The 19,811-nt window shown below is 39.8% G+C and overlaps 1 protein-coding gene across 1 annotated transcript in view; it reads right to left on the minus strand.

Annotated features, from left to right (window-relative positions):
• The window catches only part of LOC150079327 (leucine-rich repeat flightless-interacting protein 2-like), a 234,079-nt gene that overhangs the window by 94,673 nt on the left and 119,595 nt on the right, over positions 1-19,811 (minus strand). The window contains exon 8 of the mRNA XM_090383033.1: positions 13,314-13,406. Within this exon, the coding sequence (XP_090239159.1) occupies positions 13,314-13,406 (93 nt within the window). The remainder of the gene's footprint in view (positions 1-13,313; positions 13,407-19,811) is intronic.

Genomic DNA, 19,811 nt, shown 5'->3' on the forward strand with positions numbered 1-19,811 from the left:
GGAAGAAGTTATAGTAGTTTAAGAAGACATATCTTGCCTGAAAATATTTTCAGATACTGATATATCAATTTTGATATTTTCCTTCTCATATTAGTAAAAAAAAATTCAATTTTCGTGCAATCTAAAATGCACAATTTCAGTTTGGAGGGTTATCCATCCAAGCTATCAGTTTAATGGGTTGCCATAAGCAGAGGCAAATTTGATCCCTGTGGTGCTTCTACTGGGATATGCAGCAACCTGGAAGGCAAGGTGTGGAGGATTGAAAGGCCCACTGAGGGTCCTCGTGTGTGACAAGCTGTGTTAGGTTACTAAGAGCAGAAACAGGTGAAGTTATACTTGCAGGTATATTAATGCTAGGTGCATAGTAAACAAATCTGATGAATTTTAAGCACTACTTAAGTCAGCAAAAGCAGACATTGTAAGGATAGTGGAGACATGGTGCCATTATACTATGGTGCCACATGATATAATAGATGCAGAATTTGAATATGATGATAAAATGTGTACAGAAAAGAGACAGCAGGGGAGGGAGTTATACTCTTGGTTAAGAAGTACACAGAATCTAAGGCAAGTACATCTAGTTAACATGAGTAGCCAGTGCAATTTTGAGTCAGTTTGGTGAAACTGAGAAAACAAAAATGAGACTAAGAGTGTTTTATAAGCCAAATGACTATGATGAATATAATGAACAACTATACAGACAAACAGAGTGGGCCAGTAAATCAGAATGACTTATTATGAGAATTTTAACTTTCCAGATATTGATGGAACTGGTGGGTGTGGTCAGTCACTCACTGGTAGAATCAGTGGTCAAACAAGTAATGCAGGTTCATCTTGACAAGAATGAATTTATACGGTGCAAAATAAAAGTGCTTGTCTAACCAAGTTGATTAGCTACTGTGAGGTGATCACAAGGAACAAATACAAAAATTGACTTTGACATCAGATACTTAGATTTCAATAAAGCCTTTGATACAGTTTCACATGAATAACTGCTATACAAATGTGAGTTGTGTGGCATTAGGGGCAAGCAACTGCTATGAATAAAAGGATAGTACAATGGCAGGAGACAGAGTTTAATATAAGTCTGCTGATGATACAAAGGTGGGAAGAGTAGTGAATGAATGGTAATCAGGGTTTGCTACTCCACCAAGACCTAAATAAATTAGGAAGATGGACTGAAAGGTGGCAATTGATGTTTAACGTTTATAAATGCAAAGTGGGTATAAATGGTTAGCAATAATTCTAAGTAACATATAAACTGAATAGTACCACACTCAAGGTAGGGATGAAGGAAAAAGACAGACATTCAGGGATGTTGCAATTGAGTGAGAACAATATTTATGAATAAGATTTGAGTTTTTAGTTGTTTTTTTTTTTTTTTCAAATATTCAAAACAATGCACATCCCACAATTTATCAATTTTGATAAAATCAAAGGGAAATTAAAGAGTGGTGATATATTTTGACAGAAAAAAAAAAAAAAAAAAAACATGCTAGAAGTGAGTTATGGAAATAGTACACTGTCTCTGCGATGAACTAGAAACATGGCATCACATCATGCAACAGTGTGAAATATACGAAGATATTAGAGGGCTAATATCTTCTTAGCCATTGCTGACCCACTGCTGGGTCAGCAATGGCTAAAACATCACCTCCTGGATACACCAGAAGAATTTGCAGACTTTACTCGCTTTGTACAGGACATCTTTTCCAGACGAAAAGTACGACTGGCCATTCACCAGGGCAAGCCAGACTGACGAAACAAGGTACGGACACCTAACTGATAGGATAGAGAAACTGGGACTGCATCCCATGATTGACAACTGCCAGAATTGGTCACCTGAAGCCGAGGATAGGACGCTGTCACAGGAAGGACAACTGGATCCATTTGATGGGGAAAGCAGTTAGATAACACATTTGCCCTACTGGCGATCTGAGCAGCACTCCTTTTACTCCAAACTACCAGGTGGGAGGACAGTGACCCCTGTCATTCCTTCCTCTCGCCACTCCTATTCTGGTGGGGCATGGGCTGCCCACTGTAAACTAGGGTCGTCTTCTCTATAGACCCTATATTTCTGCCTTTCCCCCCAATCTTCAGTCTCCACCCCACTCTACCTGTATACAAGCGAAAGCCCACACGTCGAAATTTAAATATTTCCAAATTATGTTATGCCCAAAGTTCTGTCCTTTCAAACCCTAGCACAAACCCCATGCAATCTAGTAAAGAAATTTTTTTTAAGGTCCCGGCCACTGAAATCTCAGGAAACTAGATGGCAGGACCTTCCAGAGTAAATCTAAGCTACTGGGTTCCTGGTCTGCCTCCATGGGGCGTAAGTTGGGCAACATTGGGCCTCAGCAGAGCTCCAACAGCTAAATGGCCAGAAGAACAATGGTACACGACACCACATGATCCAAGATCCACACACTTAAATCTCTGGCATTTACAGCATACTGTAACACACCACAAGGTAAACTATGCAGAGATAGAGGAACCCCTGGTGCCGCTTGACCCTAAATACACTTTACACTAGACCACAAGAAATATTGTATACAAGATTGTTTACTTGTATCGAGAGAGAAGAACTGTGTGATTTCTCAATATATTATGGAGCTTATGCATAACAAATTCGACTCTATTATATCGGACAGTTCAACCTACATGGAGATAGACCCGTCTATATTTACGAATTTAGTAAATGAATATAAAAAAAAACACTACCTTCATACCATATGAGTGATTTCATTTTTGTGGCTCAAATAAAAGAGCTGAAAGCTAGGACTTTAATATTCCAGTATTATTCAGACAAGTTAAATTCCATAAACCGGTTTTCCCATATGCCCAATTGTATCCTACAAAAATTCAGCTTTTCACACTTAGCTATGCACATATATAACATCATAAAACCTTTTAGACAGATAAAATTCAGTATAAAAAACTAGGACACTCTATTCAACAGTCTTAGAGATGTCAAGCTTCGCAGTAATGATAAATTATTTTCGTTAGATGTCACTTCCCTGTATACTAATGTAAATGTAGACTATACTCTTGATGTAGTTTGGGAATTCTTAAACGATGATACTATCGCGATTAATCACTAAATTACCTAAAAAAGAAATTTTCCATTTAATCAAGCTTCTACTTGAAGCTAATTATTTTGCTTTCAAAGACACAATATACAAGCAGATTTTCGGATTACCTATGGGTTTGAACCTGAGTGGCCTAATAGCGGAAATCTATCTTGTTAATATCAAGCACATACATTTAACACTGTTCCTCCTGTGCATTACTTACTATTTTTTTTATACATTTTTTTTTTTTATTTGGTAGTTGTTGGCGCATCGGCTTCTGTGGCATAATGCACCTCCCAAGGTTTTTGCAGTACTTTGATCCAAGCCCGAGGCGGGATTCGAACCTGTGACCTTTGGGTTGCTAGGCAGGCACTTTACCCACCCGGCTGGCCCAGTTGGCATTACTTACTATGGGAGATACCTTGATGATGTACTCATTATAACAGATTATGACACCGCTCAGGACATTCTACAGATATTTAACAACATTCACACGAGACTACATTTTACATTAGAGGAAGAACATATAGAAACAAATGCTCTAAATTTCTTAAACTTCACTCTTACATGAGATATGCAAAAAATACAATTTAGCATCTACCGAAAACCCACCAATACAGGGATGTTCCTGCACTACAAAAGTTATCATCCATTTACTTATAAAAGGTTCATAATATTTAACCAGTTCCTGAATGCTCACAAATATTCTATTTCTGAAACTATCTTAGATTTAGAAATTGATATACTAACCGACAGGTTTTTAAATAGGGGGCTATCCACTTTCCATTATTAATCAAATCAGATTACAAGCTAAAAATAAGTCAGAAAATATTATGCCTATTAACGAAACCAATAAAAAATACTTTATTTCTGTTACATATGTTGAACAACAGCATAGGAAACTCAATAAACTCTTTAAAGATACAGAATTCAAAATTGTAGCCAGGCCTATGCAGAAGCTCCATAATATATTGAGAAATAACACAGTTCTTTCTTCTCTCTCGATACAAGTAAATGATCTTGTATACAATATTTCTTGTGGTCAGTGCAATTCATCATATCAAGGATCGACTCTGTGTACTCTTGACTTACACGTGAAACAAAACACTGCTTCAGTCCACACACCGTGGGCAAAATTCCGATGCGTTTATGTGCAGTGTGCAGACTGAACAGCGTGTTGTTTCACGCGTAAGTCGAGAGTACACTGAGTCAATCCTTGATCGTCAATGAAGGCCACATATTCCTATTTAACGAAGTGGAAATCTTAAACATACAACATAATTACATAAATTTATTGATCATCGAGACCCTTGAAATGAATCTTCACTCAAATTCTATCAACGTGCACCGTCCATACCTAATTTTGGATTTCTGGTGTTTTTCATGCATGCATCAATACAAAAATCACTCCATTTAAGAACTTAACACACACACACAAACTTTGTGTTATTTCCAACCTGTGATCAAGACGAATAGTCAAAAAGTGTTGTCTGCTTAAGGAGGAAAATACAGTAAATTTTGTTTAATTTGTATGTCAGTGTGCTTATCCAAATTTTATAATCGCAATTTTAATTATTTATTCTCATATACGGTTTTCAGACTTTCAACCATTTTAATTATTCTAACAGAATGCCTTGTCACACTCATGGTTTTTCCTGAGTTGGTGGTTTGATGTGTTTCAGGGTCAGGTTGGGGTTCTCTGCTTTTGATTCCATTGTGCGTCAGATCGGTCATTTCTCTATGAGTGAGAGAATTAATTAACATCATTTGATCCGTTTACATTTGGAGAGTACCGACTGGAAGCATTCTATGCAAAAGATGGAGGTAATCTCTTACTCTTTTAAATATATTGTTGCAATATAGAAATTATTGGGCCTAGCAGCTCTGTGTTTTTTACAAATAATAATTACAGATAACCCACTTGGAACCCAACACCATAGTTTTCACATCAATGAACTGTATTTTTCATCACTCTACTTCAGTTACATGCAATTTATAAGTTAATTCTTAACTCATATGTATTGTAGCATTCGATTAATTTTTGTTTTTTTTATGAAAACCCCAAACATGAGAGGTATTAGAATCTATAGTACTTAGTACCATGCTTGGGTTGGAGGTTGAGAAGACGAAAGAAGATATTTGTTGCCATTAGACTCGAACTTCTGTAGACTGTAATTTTTGGGAAATACGTATGAAGGAAAGTTGTTCCAGAAAACGGCAGTTGAATGAATAAACGAGGAAGATGAAAAGTTGGTTCTGTGTGTTTGAAGTTGGACAGTACATGGATGGTGGCTGGCAGCGGCACATGTTTGGACTGTTTTGAAAGCGAGAGCAGGAATTATAGAAGCCAATTCAGAAGAACAGTGCCCGTGGAAATATCTGTAGAAAAGGCATGCAGCAGAAACAGTAAGTCTATGAGACAGCAAGTGGAGAGAGACTTTAGAAATGAGTCATTAATTAACCTAACTGCCCGCTTCTGAATGGAATCTAGAAGCCCGAGGGAAGTTTTGGGGCACGACCCCAGATGTGGGAACAATATTCCATGGTAGGGCGGATTTGCAATTTGTACAGAGAGAAGCACTGTTTGGAAGAAAAGTAACACCAAGAGAAAAAGAGAAAACCAAGTTTTTTAGATGCAGAGGAAGCAATATTTGTTATGTGCTTCTGCTAAGAGAGATTAGAAGTCAGGGTAATCCCCAAAACAGATATATTATCTTGCCTAGAAATCAGAGTGTCACTAAAGATAAGCATAGGAGCAGAAGAATCCTTTTTTTTTTTTTTTTATGAAAACCCCAAACACGAAAGGTATCAAAACCTATAGTACTTAGTACCATGCATGGGCTGAAGGAGAAGTATGATGGGGGGGGGACGAGATATAAGACAAGACTGAGTTTTAGAAGGATTGAAATCAATTGAAATTACCTGAAGATCGGCATTTAAGGAACTGGTAGTGGATATTCAAGAAGTTGAAGCTGATTGAGCAGGGCAAGGTTTCTCAAAATGGAAAGTGGAATGCAATGTGCTATCATCAGCAAAATTATGGATAGGAATTCCAGTCAACGGAAAAAGGTCATTAATATACAAGAGGAAAAGAGTAGGGGAAAGAACTGAACCTTGGGGGAACCAACATTAGTGGAAAAGTTAGAAGATAGAGTGACATCTACCATCACCCTCAGTGAGCAATCAGAGAGAAAACTGGATAACCAATTACAAAAAAACAGTTGGCAAACCATAAGATGGAAGCTTGTTTAGGAGACCTTTATGCCAAACACGATTGAAAGCCTTTGAGATGTCAAGAGCAACTGCTTGTGTTTCACCAAACTTTTCCACTGAATTTGTCCATAAATGGGTAACATAAGCCAGAATATCCCAGTGGATCCACACTGACGGAATCCATACTGGCGATCGTTGATCAGGCGGAAGGTTTCTAGGTAGTTTAAGAGTTGCGGGTAGATTGATTTCTCCATTACTTTAGAAAGAGTAGAAGTAATTGCAATGGGATGATAATTGGATGGGAGGGATTTGTCACCCTTTTTAGGAACTGGCTGGATATGAGCAAATATCCAAACAGAAGGAAAAACACCTTTGGAATAAAAAAAAAAAAGTGAAAAAAGGTGGCAAAGAACAGGAGTAAGTTCAGTAGCACAGGTTTTGAGAACAAGGGGAGAAATACCATCCTGGAACTTTCTTAGCATGAAGATTTGTCAAAATCCTTCTGACATCCTTTTGACGGAAGACCACAGGAGGCATTGAATGGAGTGTGTTGGGAATGGTGGGAGGTGTTTTACGAAGATCATTAATACACGAGTTGGAAGAAAAATGGGATGCTAGCAAGTCAGCTTTATCCTTGGTTGAAGTGACAACAGAACCATCTGGTTTTGATAGAGGAGGGAGCAGAGATGGGCAAAAATTGCGGCCAATAGCTTTGGCAAGAGAACAAAATGCTCGTCTACCATTAGGGAAAGAATGTGCTACCATTAGTGCGTGCTTGCCCTACCATTAGAGCAAGGGCCTGTTCAAAATGTAGTTTGGACTAATTAATAACTGCTTTACAATTGTTGCGAGCTTTGGTGTAGGTAGAAAATGAAACTGAAGAATTGGAAACAAGCCAATTACGACATGTAACATTCTTCTCTTGAACAGCCTTAGCATATTTATTGGAAAACCAAGGTTTAGATAAAGGACGAGATTTTAAAGTGGAGCATGGAATAAACGATTCCACTTCTACAGAATAATTTCACTGACACAATCTGAGCAAATGTTGACATCAGAAGTTTTGAAACAGTAATCCGACCAAGGAAAAGAAATCTCGCAGGTCATCCCATTTTGCATTATTATTAGCATTAGTAGAGGCATATTATGCAAGAAAGCAAGCTTATGCAGCATCAGCCAAAAAAAAAAAAAAAAAACATGCTCCCATTTCACCCCTTCGTTCGTTCCAAGTACCTGTCCAGCTCAGCCTTAAATTTATTTAGGCTATCAACTTTCACAACAAAGGATAGAAGTCTGTTCCACCAACCAACCACCTGCTGGCTAAAGGCAAACTTCCGCACATCTATCCTACATCTGTCTTTCCTCAATTTGAAATTATGCCCTTTCAAATGATTATTCTGAGCAAGAGGAAGAATTCCATCAGCATTAAGCATGCTGAAGCCATTCAAGGATTTATATACCTCACTCAGATCACCCCGCAGGTGACTAGTCTTCAGACACTTAAATTTGCAAAATTTAAGCCTTTCTTCATAAGAGCAACCCCTTGTTCCATGCACTAATTTTGTTGCCCTTCTCTGTATTTGTTCCAACAGCTCTACATCCTCCTTAAAATGAGGCCTCCAGACCTGTATACAGTACTCAAGGTGTGGCCTGACCATTGCCTTATATTAGGGGATAATCACCTCCTTATCCCTACTAGAAAATTCTTGTATATCATTGACAAGACACCATGAGCTACTCTTGCAGATCATCTGCACTGCTCAGAAAACTTCATATATGTCTGCACAACCACCCCCAGGTTCTTTTCATTCTCTAACACTGTCAGTGTAGCACCACAGAGTTGATATGTCACTCTGGGGTTGCTGCTTCCCATATGTAGTACTTTACATTTGTCAATGTTAAATTTCATTTGCCACCTCTCAGCCCATCTGCTCAACTTTTCTAGATCCTGTTGCAGCAGCGTACTGTCATTAGTGTCCTTAACAACCCTGCCAACCCTTGTATCGTCTGCAAACTTGGACATTAAGCTTGATATACCATCATCAATATCATTTATAAATACAGAAAACAACAATGGACCCAACACTGAACCCTGAGGGACTCCACTAATAACATTAGTCTGGGATGAGCAGTGTCCATTGATTACCACTCTGTCTTCTCCCACTCAACCATCCCTTTATCCATAGTAGCAATTTGTCTCCAACGCCACACTGCTCCAATTTGTGCAGCAGTCTTCCAGGTGCAACAGTATCAAAAGCATTTCTAAGATCCAAATATATGATATCAAAGTTATTCCCTGCATCCAGTTCCTTTGTGACCAAATCATAGTATCCAATCAAATTGGTCAGGCAAGACTTTCCCTTAACAAAACCATGCTGTGTCAGAGCTATAACTGACGTCTTGTCTAGATGATCCTGCAGTGCTTCTTTAACCAGTGCCTCCATTAATTTTCCTGGAACAGAAGTTAAACTAACAGGTCTATAATTACTTGTGTTGCCCTTTGATCCTCTTTTGTGAATTGGGGTCACATTTGCACATCTCCAGTCCATGGGTACCTCCCTGAGCCCAAAGAAGCTCTCATAATTGTGGCTAAGGGTTTGCTTACTGCCTTTCCTGCCTCCTTTAATATAACTGGATAGATCCCGTCCACCCCGGGTGCCTTTTTTATGTTTATCTTCATTCTTGTAACACCAAACAACGCACAAGGTTGGGAATAGCCATGAGATAAAGGCTCCATTGGAGAAGAGACAATTACCAAGTTATGATCTGAGGTGCCGAAAGGACCACTCACTTTGATCGTGTACTTAGAAGGGTTGTTTGTGAGAAAAAGATCAAGTGTTTTGGCTGTATGGTTAGGATTGTTCGGTATCTTGTAGATCATTTGTCAGGCGTTCCAATAGGCCTCCCAGGCTCTCGCCCATATGCCTCTTCTACCATAATCATTATTTATTTCTTTATTTACAATTCTTGTAAGTTAAATATAAAAAAACAACAATTATAATACAATAGTCTACTTGACTAATGAAAAACAAAATAAGACAGCACAACCTTTAGCCTTGCAGGGGGACAGCGTCTGCCCCCACCACGAGGAGGCAGGTTGCCCTATCTAGAAAAACCAGTTCAGACCTCCCAAACAAATCATACAAAATTGATCTACATTTACATATATACATTACATTTCGACTATTCATATCATTACAATACTATAAGCTCACATCCATTCAGGTCCCCACAGACCCCAGACACTGATGCTAGACTGTGTGGCAACCCCCAGACACTGGGAGGAGCCATTCACATCTACTGCTGAAGAAGCCCACACCAGCACAACAACCAATTTCATTCTAACTTGGTCCGCCATTTTAGAATATCCACTGCGCGGATATACTCAAGACATATCTTGTCTATTGCTTCATGTGCTGAGGGGGACTTCCTTCTCCAACAGTTCACACATTTCGGATTGTCTGCACGTTTTGTGCAAGACTTATGGCCCCTCCCGACACAGTGACCGCAGAACTTGCCCACATCACAGTACCGGGCCACGAGGCCACACGCTTAAAACGTTGTGTCGGGGTCCACAGGTCCTGAACACAGTGTGAGCTCCAGTTCAAGAAAATCCTTGAACGATTTCGAAACAACTTTCTTATTCGTGGGGAAACCTCCACCATAAAGTTGTAACCTGAGGAATTCCTGGCCTTATTCCGGGCTAGGATTTTGCCCTCAGAAAGTAATTGATCTTTGTTGTTAAATCCATCCACTAAGTTCCTGTCCCATAATTCCTTTTTTAGATGCTCACGCGTCACATCTGTATCCAAATCAAAGATGACCATTCAAGGAAGTCTTCGGAGGGGGCGCTCAACCTCCAGTTGAAGATCTTTCACCTTAGGACAGTCTTTAATCTTTTGGATGTCTGCACCAGATGCCGCTTCAATCACCACTCTATTGTCTCTAATCGGACGTACAGATACTATTCCCACATTAGGAAGGACTGGAGCAACTCTGCCTACCAGTGCAGACTTAACCTGGTCACTAGACTTGTACCTCTCCGACTTCGCCTTCAAAATTACTGACTTGATCTTGGTCTTGTCTTCCTGGGAACATACAGCATCAGCATACGATCTTGGTTTAAATACATCTCCTTGTTCAAGGCTATCTAATTTTGTTTATAGTTGCTTATTCTGTAGTACCAACCTCTGGACCACTTTTGCCATATGATCCTAGTACTACATAATCATATCTACATCTTTTCCTCCTGCGTCGCGGAGGAGTGAGACATGCTGTCTCAACGTGGATCTATAAAAATTCAATTCCTCAAAACCCGTCCGGTCAAGCATCTCCACCTCTGTCTGAACCCCTTTTCCTAACAAGAAAAATCTCGGGCTCAGAGCTGGAATTCTCTTTAGAGGCGTTCTAAGCGCCATCTGTTCCAATTCGTCCTCTGTATCTTCATTTGAAGAAGTCTCAGGTACTTCAACCTGAGACACAGGCGCCTTCTTCTTACACCCTGTCATAATTAGTAAGGTTAATCCACCTGACAAATACAACAATTTTGAAACTCGAAATTTTGAAAATAAAACAACTGCCAAAAAAGCTCAGTCTGCCAGTTGGGGGACAATCATCCCAGCTGCCCAGCCCAGACCACTTGGAGGTAGAGCTTCTTCAAGCTCTTTGCAAAACAAGGAGCCGAACAAGAAAACCGATCACTTATCACTTGACCTATATAGTTGCAATGATAATTTAAACCTGTTTAACAAAGCACTTAGCACCTGGACCGGTATCTTGTAGGTAAATGAACAATCTGTGCAAGGTCATTAGTAATTGCCAAAGCCTGAGAATCTCTACCAGCTGGCTCAGTTTGATTAGAAAATGGAAGCCAGCTGGAGCTGTGAACATTAAAATCACCAAGGAAAATTACCTCATTGTTAGGAAAGTTGGACTGGAGAAAGTCAAGTTGCAAAGAGAGGAAGTCAAAGAGTTCCAAGTGGAGTTGGGAGAACGGCACAGAAACAACAGATGAATTTGACACAATGAGGTAGAGAGATTTGAAGCCAGAGAAGATCGAAAAGAGGAGATTCCAAATTACCAAGTCTCTGACAGGGAATATCAGAACGGACATATGCACAAGTACCACCTTTGAGGCAAAAGGAAACATACAGCGAATAATTTGCGCAACTGAGATAAGCAGTAGTTGAATCAACCGATAACTGAGATTCTGTCAGAAAAAGTACATGGGGATTGGCAGACTGCAAATGGAAATGGACATTGTTGAATTAGAATTGAGACCACATATATTTGTGAAATGAAATTGGAAGTGTCTGGGAGGTTTAGATCTTTTCGCAGATAAGCTTACTCTATTAGTTTGACAATTCATGGTGTATTCGATAGTAAGAAAAAGTGGGGGGGGACATGCTGTATGAAGTAATGAATTTTTGGATATGGCGTACACATGGTAAGAATATACCAAGATTCTTGACATAACGTGGCCTCCACAATGCCCCCCACATCTGGCAGAGTAGAGGCAGCAAGATTATATACTAGCTGATCCAGAAGCCTCTTAGAGAGTTACCAATAGGTTTGGTCCAGTGTACTAACTAGCGGCCGGCCTGCGAACACCGTTTTAGAGCTGTACCCTTGAAATGGAAGGAAGATTGGATCTCGCCATGATGTCCATTATAACCTCAAAAGTCATCAGTCATATTACATGATGGAAGAGATGGGGAAGGGTTGACCGGAACTTAGCTCTGGAGACTAAACATGGGTTCCACCACTTCAAGCCTCCAATAAGCAAAGTGGTGGTATTGCACCAGTTGATGAGAGTCATCTACCACCTAGTATTGCCTGGTAACACAGAGGGGCGGCATTCCTCCATGTGGTGTGGGTGCCACACATCGATCTCTACTTATGTTGGTTCACACCTGGGTGGTCACCCACAGTGTGCTTGTGAATGGGGGTTATACCCAGGATTACTAACAGTCCCACCATCGTGAAGGTGCAAGCAGAGGATCTGGCAGTCACAGGTCCTCCGGACTTCACCGAAATTGGGTCCACTTGACTTGAGTGTCACCCGAATATCAGTTCCGTCAGCGTTTTAGATTCCCAGGTAGCAAGTACAGCTTGTCTGGCATATCTGAGAGAATGTCTGTGACAACCTCAAGGACCAAATTGGTGTGGTTCCCCAGTTGAGATGCTTTTCCTTCAGTCTGTATTGGATGAATATTGTTTATTTACATTGCACATACGAATAGCTGGCATTTCATAAATCAATGTTAAGTTCTCTTTATTTTTCTAGTGACTACAATGAAATGAAATATAGTTTAGTATAATGTATATCTCCATGTTTCACTTCTGCATTTATGCAGAGGTGAAACACAGAAGTGACACATGAAAGTGCATTAGGTGCCATTCTGCACAATGTTCAGAATGGTATCTAATGTTTTTAATTCCACAATATGGTTGAGAATATACTGTCACGTATTATTAATACACAAAATTTGTAACACCTTATAAGTGCTGAAATACCAGACAAGCTGACACAGGGCCTTTATGGTTAAGCAGAATAATTCTACAAAATTCCATAAATTGATGTATACCAGTTTTGATCTAAGACAGTGTATCGTGCATTTAGTGTCTGCTAAACATTTAGCACAAAAGTGGAATGAATTAATATTCTTTTAATCTGTATGTTAGGTCCTTAAAACACACAAAAAAAGAGGAGTGTAGGAATTGTTATTACTCTAAGAACAAAAATCAGAGGGAGTTATAAATAAATTGATTAATCACATGATACAGCTGTGATGTAGGAAAAAATCCTAATGAAATTGGCAGTTTGTATGGAAAGGTACACCACTCAATAGCTAAGTTAAGAGTTCTGGATGAGCTCAGTGGACCTGCTCAGCTGAGGGTTGGGTGTGAATCAGGTAAGAACAGTAGGTTTGGGTATGGTATGGGACGGTCGGAACTGTCTTTGGGTCAGGCCAGGTAAAATCGTAAAGTTCAGTCTGTGCAGCTCTCTATTGAAAGTATACATCTTACCTTTATTAAATCATCTCTCTGTTTGATAGTTTCTGTTAAAAATCTGTGGTCTTCTAGCAATTTTTTGTAGTCTCTACCCATTAGATCATGAGACTGAAAATATCAAAAATATCAGATTTTACTTTTGATTTTTACACATAATCATATGCCACTTCTAAATCTTTTATACATCAGATATAAATTATCAGTGTCATTTACAGTATATACCTTATTAGCAACACAAAATTTTATAATAAATAGCAGAAATAGTCATGAAATATTTTTAATGTAAGAATTCTTAGTACTCTGCTGATGATGACTGGTGCTGATTAAATATAAGCGTGATTTCCATTCCACATCAATTTTCATGAAATTAAATATATTTTTCACTTGTTTTTCCTATTTTGAATAAAACAAACTAAGCAATTTGAAATTTTTTTTTTGTGAAAAATTTCTAAAAAACTTGTACAGAAGTTAATCAAGCCCTCCGATTAAAAAAAATATGTCAAGGACAAGCAGAGGAAATTCTTCATTAAGATAATATTACTGTTTCTAATAAATTTATAAGCCTTTTAATTTTAAGATAAGGTGGCACTAATTGCATTAATTCTCCGTTTCCAAAATTTAATCAGCAATCCAAGGGGATAACTTAATGGGTAAAACAAAGTATTACTCTGTTTTACACATTAAGTTATAATTTATACTCTGTGTTACATTTTATGCAATAGAAACTTACACATCTCTTAGCCTATTCTATAACTAGAGACAAAAAACTAAACTTAAAACTAAATTTCCAAATTGTTTTAAAAAAATTCAGAAATTTAACAACAATCATTTAACAACAATTTAACAGTTTTATGTGATTTCTGAAAGGCATTACTTAGCAAAATCAAATGAAGGATGAAAAAAGGCACTTCACATTACATGTCAAATTTACTATCAGTGAGTTACACAATAATTTTGGCGTGTCCAATGGGAGACTATGGGGAAACACAGAAAACAACTACATTAAAATTAAAGTTATATTAATCAGGTGTATAAACACTAAAAGTTTAGGTTTATGTTTTCAGTGAAAAACATATTCTAAATACACATTAATAATGATTAAATAAATAAAAGGAAACACTTGCAAACAAAATGAAGAACTGGACACAAGTTACTTCCCAGACTTCTGCTTCTTTCCACACTGAAGAATGTCATTTGTGGTTGGAAGTTCAAAAATTATACTGCTCTCGGGACTGGTATTTAACATTATGTTTACATGCCAGAATGATGAATTTTCCTAATGGTAATGTATTTTCAGAAAGAGGTCCAGTTTGTTGAAAGTAGGCCCTTAACATCAGTTGACTTCCCAATCCGTGATTTCTCATATCTGCCGTCTGCTCTTTAATCATTATTCTTTTATATTTTTCTCATTTGTCACAATGTGTGTGTGTGGGGGGGGTGAGAACATGCATCCTACTTGTCATGCACCCTTGTGACTGTTTTATCCTACCGAAATGAAAAGTATACTTAAGGGAACCTCCATTTTCAGTCCACCATTCAGAAAGAAAAAGACATTCAGAAAAATATGACCAGTGTTAAAAGGAATTCCAGAAATGTTTCTGTGCTAGGAAGAAATGTATGGAACAGTATATGCAAATCTAAGGCAATTATTTTAAAGGGGATAACTTGTAAGGTATAAAATATTTCATTTTATTTATTTTATAATAGCAGTCTCATTATTTAATAGCCACACCTCATAAACAGAAATACAGAGAGGTTGCAAAATTAGCAATGCCTGAGACAATTGAATATTTTAGAAATTGGATAAAATAATTTGGTTTTCTGATCAGCAAGCTAAGAGATTTAATATGAATTCCATTTTGATAAAGCAGAAGGCTAACAGTTCCTTTGACAACCACAAGGTGGATGAAGAAAACTGTAGACAGAATTTTCCATAAGAGTTAGCCCGATAAATTTAAATTATGGGCTGATAAGACTACATTTAGAATACTATGCTCAGGTCTCGAGGCTATAGCTAAAGAAAGACATTGAACTTCTTGAAAGATCAAAAGGAAGATATATGGTGAGATTAACAGAGGGGGGCATTCATGTAAGAGGGAATACAAAAATATGAGTTACACAAAGGGGAAACTAGGCATAGCTCTAGATGGGAAGAATCTGATGCAGGTGTATATAAGGTATGGCAATGAATGAACATGGCATTCTCACTTTGAAATGGAATGCAGACACTTGGGGACATTGTTATAGTGTATAGTGTGTTCGAGTCTAACGGCACTATGGGATTCCCCCATCTCCACATTGCTTTCATTGTAGGTGTATACCAGCTCACTGGGAAGGCCAGAGATTTTTTTTTTTTTTTGATTTGGTAGTTGTTGGCGCATCGGCTTCTGTGGCCATATTACACCTCCCAAGGTTTTTGCAGTACTTTGATCCAAGCCCGAGGCGGGAATCGAACCCGCGACCTTTGGGTTGCCGGGCAGGTACTTTACCTGCCTGGCAACCCAAAGGTAGATTTAAAAGTGTATGGATTTTGTAAGTGTAGTGTTGTGTATTGTTGTTCTGGCCATTTAGCTGCTAGACCCCTGCTGGGGCCCAACGTTGTCCACACTATGCCTCATGGAGGCAGACCAGGTACCCAGCAATTTTAGGTTTTCACTCTGGCAGGTCCTGCCACCTAATTTCCTGAGATTTCAGTGACAAGGACCTATATATAAAAAAATAAAATAAAATAAATAATTTAATATTGGGAAGTAGATGCTGAAAGGTTAGGCCGAAAGGGATTTTTGACAATTTTTTAAAATTTTGACATTGTTCGCTGGTGTTTAGGCAGAGTAGGGGGGACAAACTGAAGATAGGGGGAGTCAGAAAAATGGAGCCAATAGGGAAGGCGACCCCTGGCCAAAGTTTTAAATTTAAATTTAGACTTTGTGGGGTTACGCTGTGAAAGTGAACAGAGTAGGGGAGAGACTGAAGGCTGGGGGGAGAAAATAGGAAGTAAGGGGTCGATAGAGGAGGTGACTCCTGCGGTCAGTGGGGTAGGCCCATGTCCCACCAGGAGAAAAAGGAGGGCGAGGAGGGGAAGAGACAGTGAACCATCTCCTCCCCTCCCCAGGGAAGTGAAAAGAAAGTACCGTGCAAGAGAGTACAGGTATAGGATCTCCTGTGGCGTTGGCAGCAGAGCTGCAATGAGGTCAAGTCCATGGTAGGTCTTCTATTTAAGTTCTACTTCTTCTAAAGAGTTGTCAACTTCTAGGGTTGTAGGTCATTCCTGGGACAAGTCCCGTACTTGCAGTTCAGGTTGTTGAGGTTGCGCTTGCAGTCTGTCATCAAGTTTTTCGATTTTAATCTTCTTCCGTTTAAAGAGAAGAAATGCTGGTTGGTGATATGTTTTGTTTTTCTGTTGTCATGGTCGAATGGCATTTCCTCTTTTCCTCAGTGTATGGCAACTTGCACCCTTCTTCTCGAGAAGAGGTACTGAGAGAATTGTGACAATGCTTTATAATCTTCTTCTGTTTCAAGGAGGAGAAATTCTTGTCCTCTTGGAAGATATTTTACTTTTGTAATTAGAATACATCTTAGGTCTTCGTAGATGGGACAGTCAAACATAAGATGGTTCCAGTCTTCTATTTCTCCACAAGTCAATGTGGATTGTCTGTGAGTCTGAAGCCAGCAAGCTTTGCATTGAAGGGGCCATGCCCTGTTATTAAGTATGTTGTATGAAGTCCTGGGAAGAACCATGATGGTGATTTCGGGTATACTCTATTTGTCTGTGGAAAAAAACTTGTGGGTGATCTCTCCTTTGGTGGTACCGGCCCATCTGTTTTACCACTCCTGTAGTAGGTGGTTCTGTAGCCGTACTTTTTCTGCCTTCCTATTATTAGTGGGATCAGTTGTAAAATTCAGGAAGGTAACTGAGACTCCTTTGGAAAGGTAATAGAGCATACCAGTTCTAACGATTTCTAGGTCTAATGGGAGCTATTGTTATTTGGTTTTTAGGAGTATTAGCAACTAAGGCCATATTGCTCTGGGGATATGCAGTGGTCCTTCTCTGACCTTTCCGTATCCTCCGTATCTAGTGGTCACGGGCTTGAACCCCGGTCTAATCAAGAAACGTGTGCTACGCACTCTAGTGGGAGCGTTCCTGCTATTACTTGTTTGTTTGTTTGTTTGTTATTTGAGTTTTAGGAGCACTAGCAACTAAGGCCATATTGCTCCAGGATATGCGGTGGTCATTCCCTGACCTATCAGCATCCTCCATATTTGGTGGTGATGGGCTCAAACCCCAGTCTAATCAAGAAGCGTGTGCTACGCATTGCTGCTCCTTCCCACCTGGCTACGGAGGCACGCTATTACTTGTAAGGCTGGAGTACTCACTGTACTGCAGGTGCAGGTTATGGTGTGGAGGATGGATCACTGGGTAGAATCCAGCGTTCTTCTATTTACTACTAGCGTGGTCTTATCGTACCATATGGCTGAAGCATATAATATTGCTGGGATGAAAACTGTCTTATAATAAAGTTCCAGCATTCTCTTGTTGAGGCCCCAGTCTCTTTGTGAGACCCTGGCCACCAGGGCTGAGTAGTTCCTGATCTTCGTTCTGATGTATTTAAGGTGTGGCTGAAAGGATAGTTTACTGTCTAGGAGAATACCTAAATATTTGAGCTGTGGCGCCAATTTTATTGTCCTCTCATCAATTTTAATTTGGGATGGTCCGCAGGTCGAGACAGCCTTTAAGGAGAATGGATGAGGTTTTCGCAGGTGTATCATGAGAAAGTTCTTTGCTGCCCACATTTGAAGCAGTCAAAGGGCATGTTTGGCCAGGGTCTCAAGCTGAGCTCTTGAGTTTGCTTCCACTGTAAGGAAGAGGTCGTCCGCAAAAGCCTGGGATTTGACTTCCCCCAGGTCTATCCTCAAGAACTCATCGAAGACAATGTTCCAGAGCAATGGGCCTAGCACAGACCCTTGCGGACAGCCTCTGTAGATCAGTTTTACTATCTTCTTGTACGGGGTATTGATCTCGATCTTTCTCTGTGATAGGCAATCTTTTATATGGTGTTGAATGGATTTATTGGCACCCTGGCCTCCCTCAGCCTGCCGAGGACACTCGGCCACCAGAGTGAGTCAAACGCCACGGCAAAGTCGATGGAGATCAGGAGGAAGTACTTCCTGCTGCAATGAGCAGGTTTTTCAATGCATCTATCATGGAGGAACCTGGTTTGAACCCATGTTGGTTCACTGCTGGTAGTCCTGCTGCTTCATAGTGCTGGGAAATTCTTTTATGCAGTAATCTTTCATATAGTTTACTCACCACTGATAGAAGTACAATGGGTCTATACGAGTCTGGATTCTCTGGCCGTTTGGTTGGGTTCTTCAAAATTAACTTAATATATTTGCTGTTTTCCATTCAGTTGGGTATTTTCCTGCTTCCCTACAGCAGTTAAACGGATCCAGCAGAAGGTTCGGTGCATATTCAGCTACCTTTTTAACAATTTCCGGCACGATCGGATCTAAGCCTGGACATTTCTTGGTTTTGATCTCTGCGACGGCTACCAGGAGCTCCTCCTGTGAGAAAGGGGGCTCCTGTTGTGATGTGTCATAATCCTGGTTTTCTTGGCATAATTGGTGCTGTTCTTGTTGGATCGGTATAGCTGGGTCCTTGAAAATAATGCCGTGAATATTTTCCATTGATTACTCCCAAGTTGTGGTGAGCATGCCCTGTAGTGTGCGAGTGGATGTTAAAACTTTGCCTCTGGGGAGTTTGTTGATGGTGACTTTGTAAACCATTCCCCAGGGGTTAGCATTTCCTGCTGTGGAGACCAAGTCCTCCCATGATTTCTTTTTACTTTTCTTGATAGCTTCTGTATAACGATTCCTGACATCTCTGTAGTGCTGCCTAAGCACTTCAACTTCTGCAGCTGGCCAGGTCCTCCGTGCTCTTTGGAAGTCTTTCCTTCTTTTAATTACTTCTCTCCTTAGTTGCTGAATCTCAGGTGTCCACCAGGGAACTGCACCAAGCAGTGGGTTTTTTCTTTTTATAGCTGTTGCACTGGCACTTGTAATAATTTCTGTTACCTTGCGTTGGCATGAGTCAGGATCACTCCATTGGTCCAGCATCTTCTGGTTATTTTTGACCTTTGCAGTCAAGAGCTCCCAGTCTGCTTTACTTATGGAAAATATGTTATGGAGTTGCTTGATTGGCGGTCTTCTTGTTAGAGTTCTGGTAATTTGAAAGGTTATTACACGGTGATCTGATGTTGTCCATGAGTGCATTGTTACAAGGTATAAGGTATGTTCGTGTCAGACGGCACCTGGGATTTCTCCCATTTCCGCGTGTGTTTCGCTGTATCGAGGACAGTACACTGTCAAGCCAGAGACTTGAAAGTGTGTGGGCCGTGTCTATGCAGTGTGATATGTTGTGCCCATTGTTTATCCGGCTTATTGGCCGCCAGACCCCTAGTGGCGCCCGATGTTGCCCATACCCTGCCACATGGAGGCTAGCCAGGTGTATCCAGT

The sequence above is a fragment of the Mastigoproctus giganteus genome, chromosome 10 (genome assembly GCF_048544385.1).
Source record: "Mastigoproctus giganteus isolate SK-2022 chromosome 10, ASM4854438v1, whole genome shotgun sequence".
In the NCBI taxonomy this organism is placed as follows: domain Eukaryota; kingdom Metazoa; phylum Arthropoda; class Arachnida; order Uropygi; family Thelyphonidae; genus Mastigoproctus; species Mastigoproctus giganteus.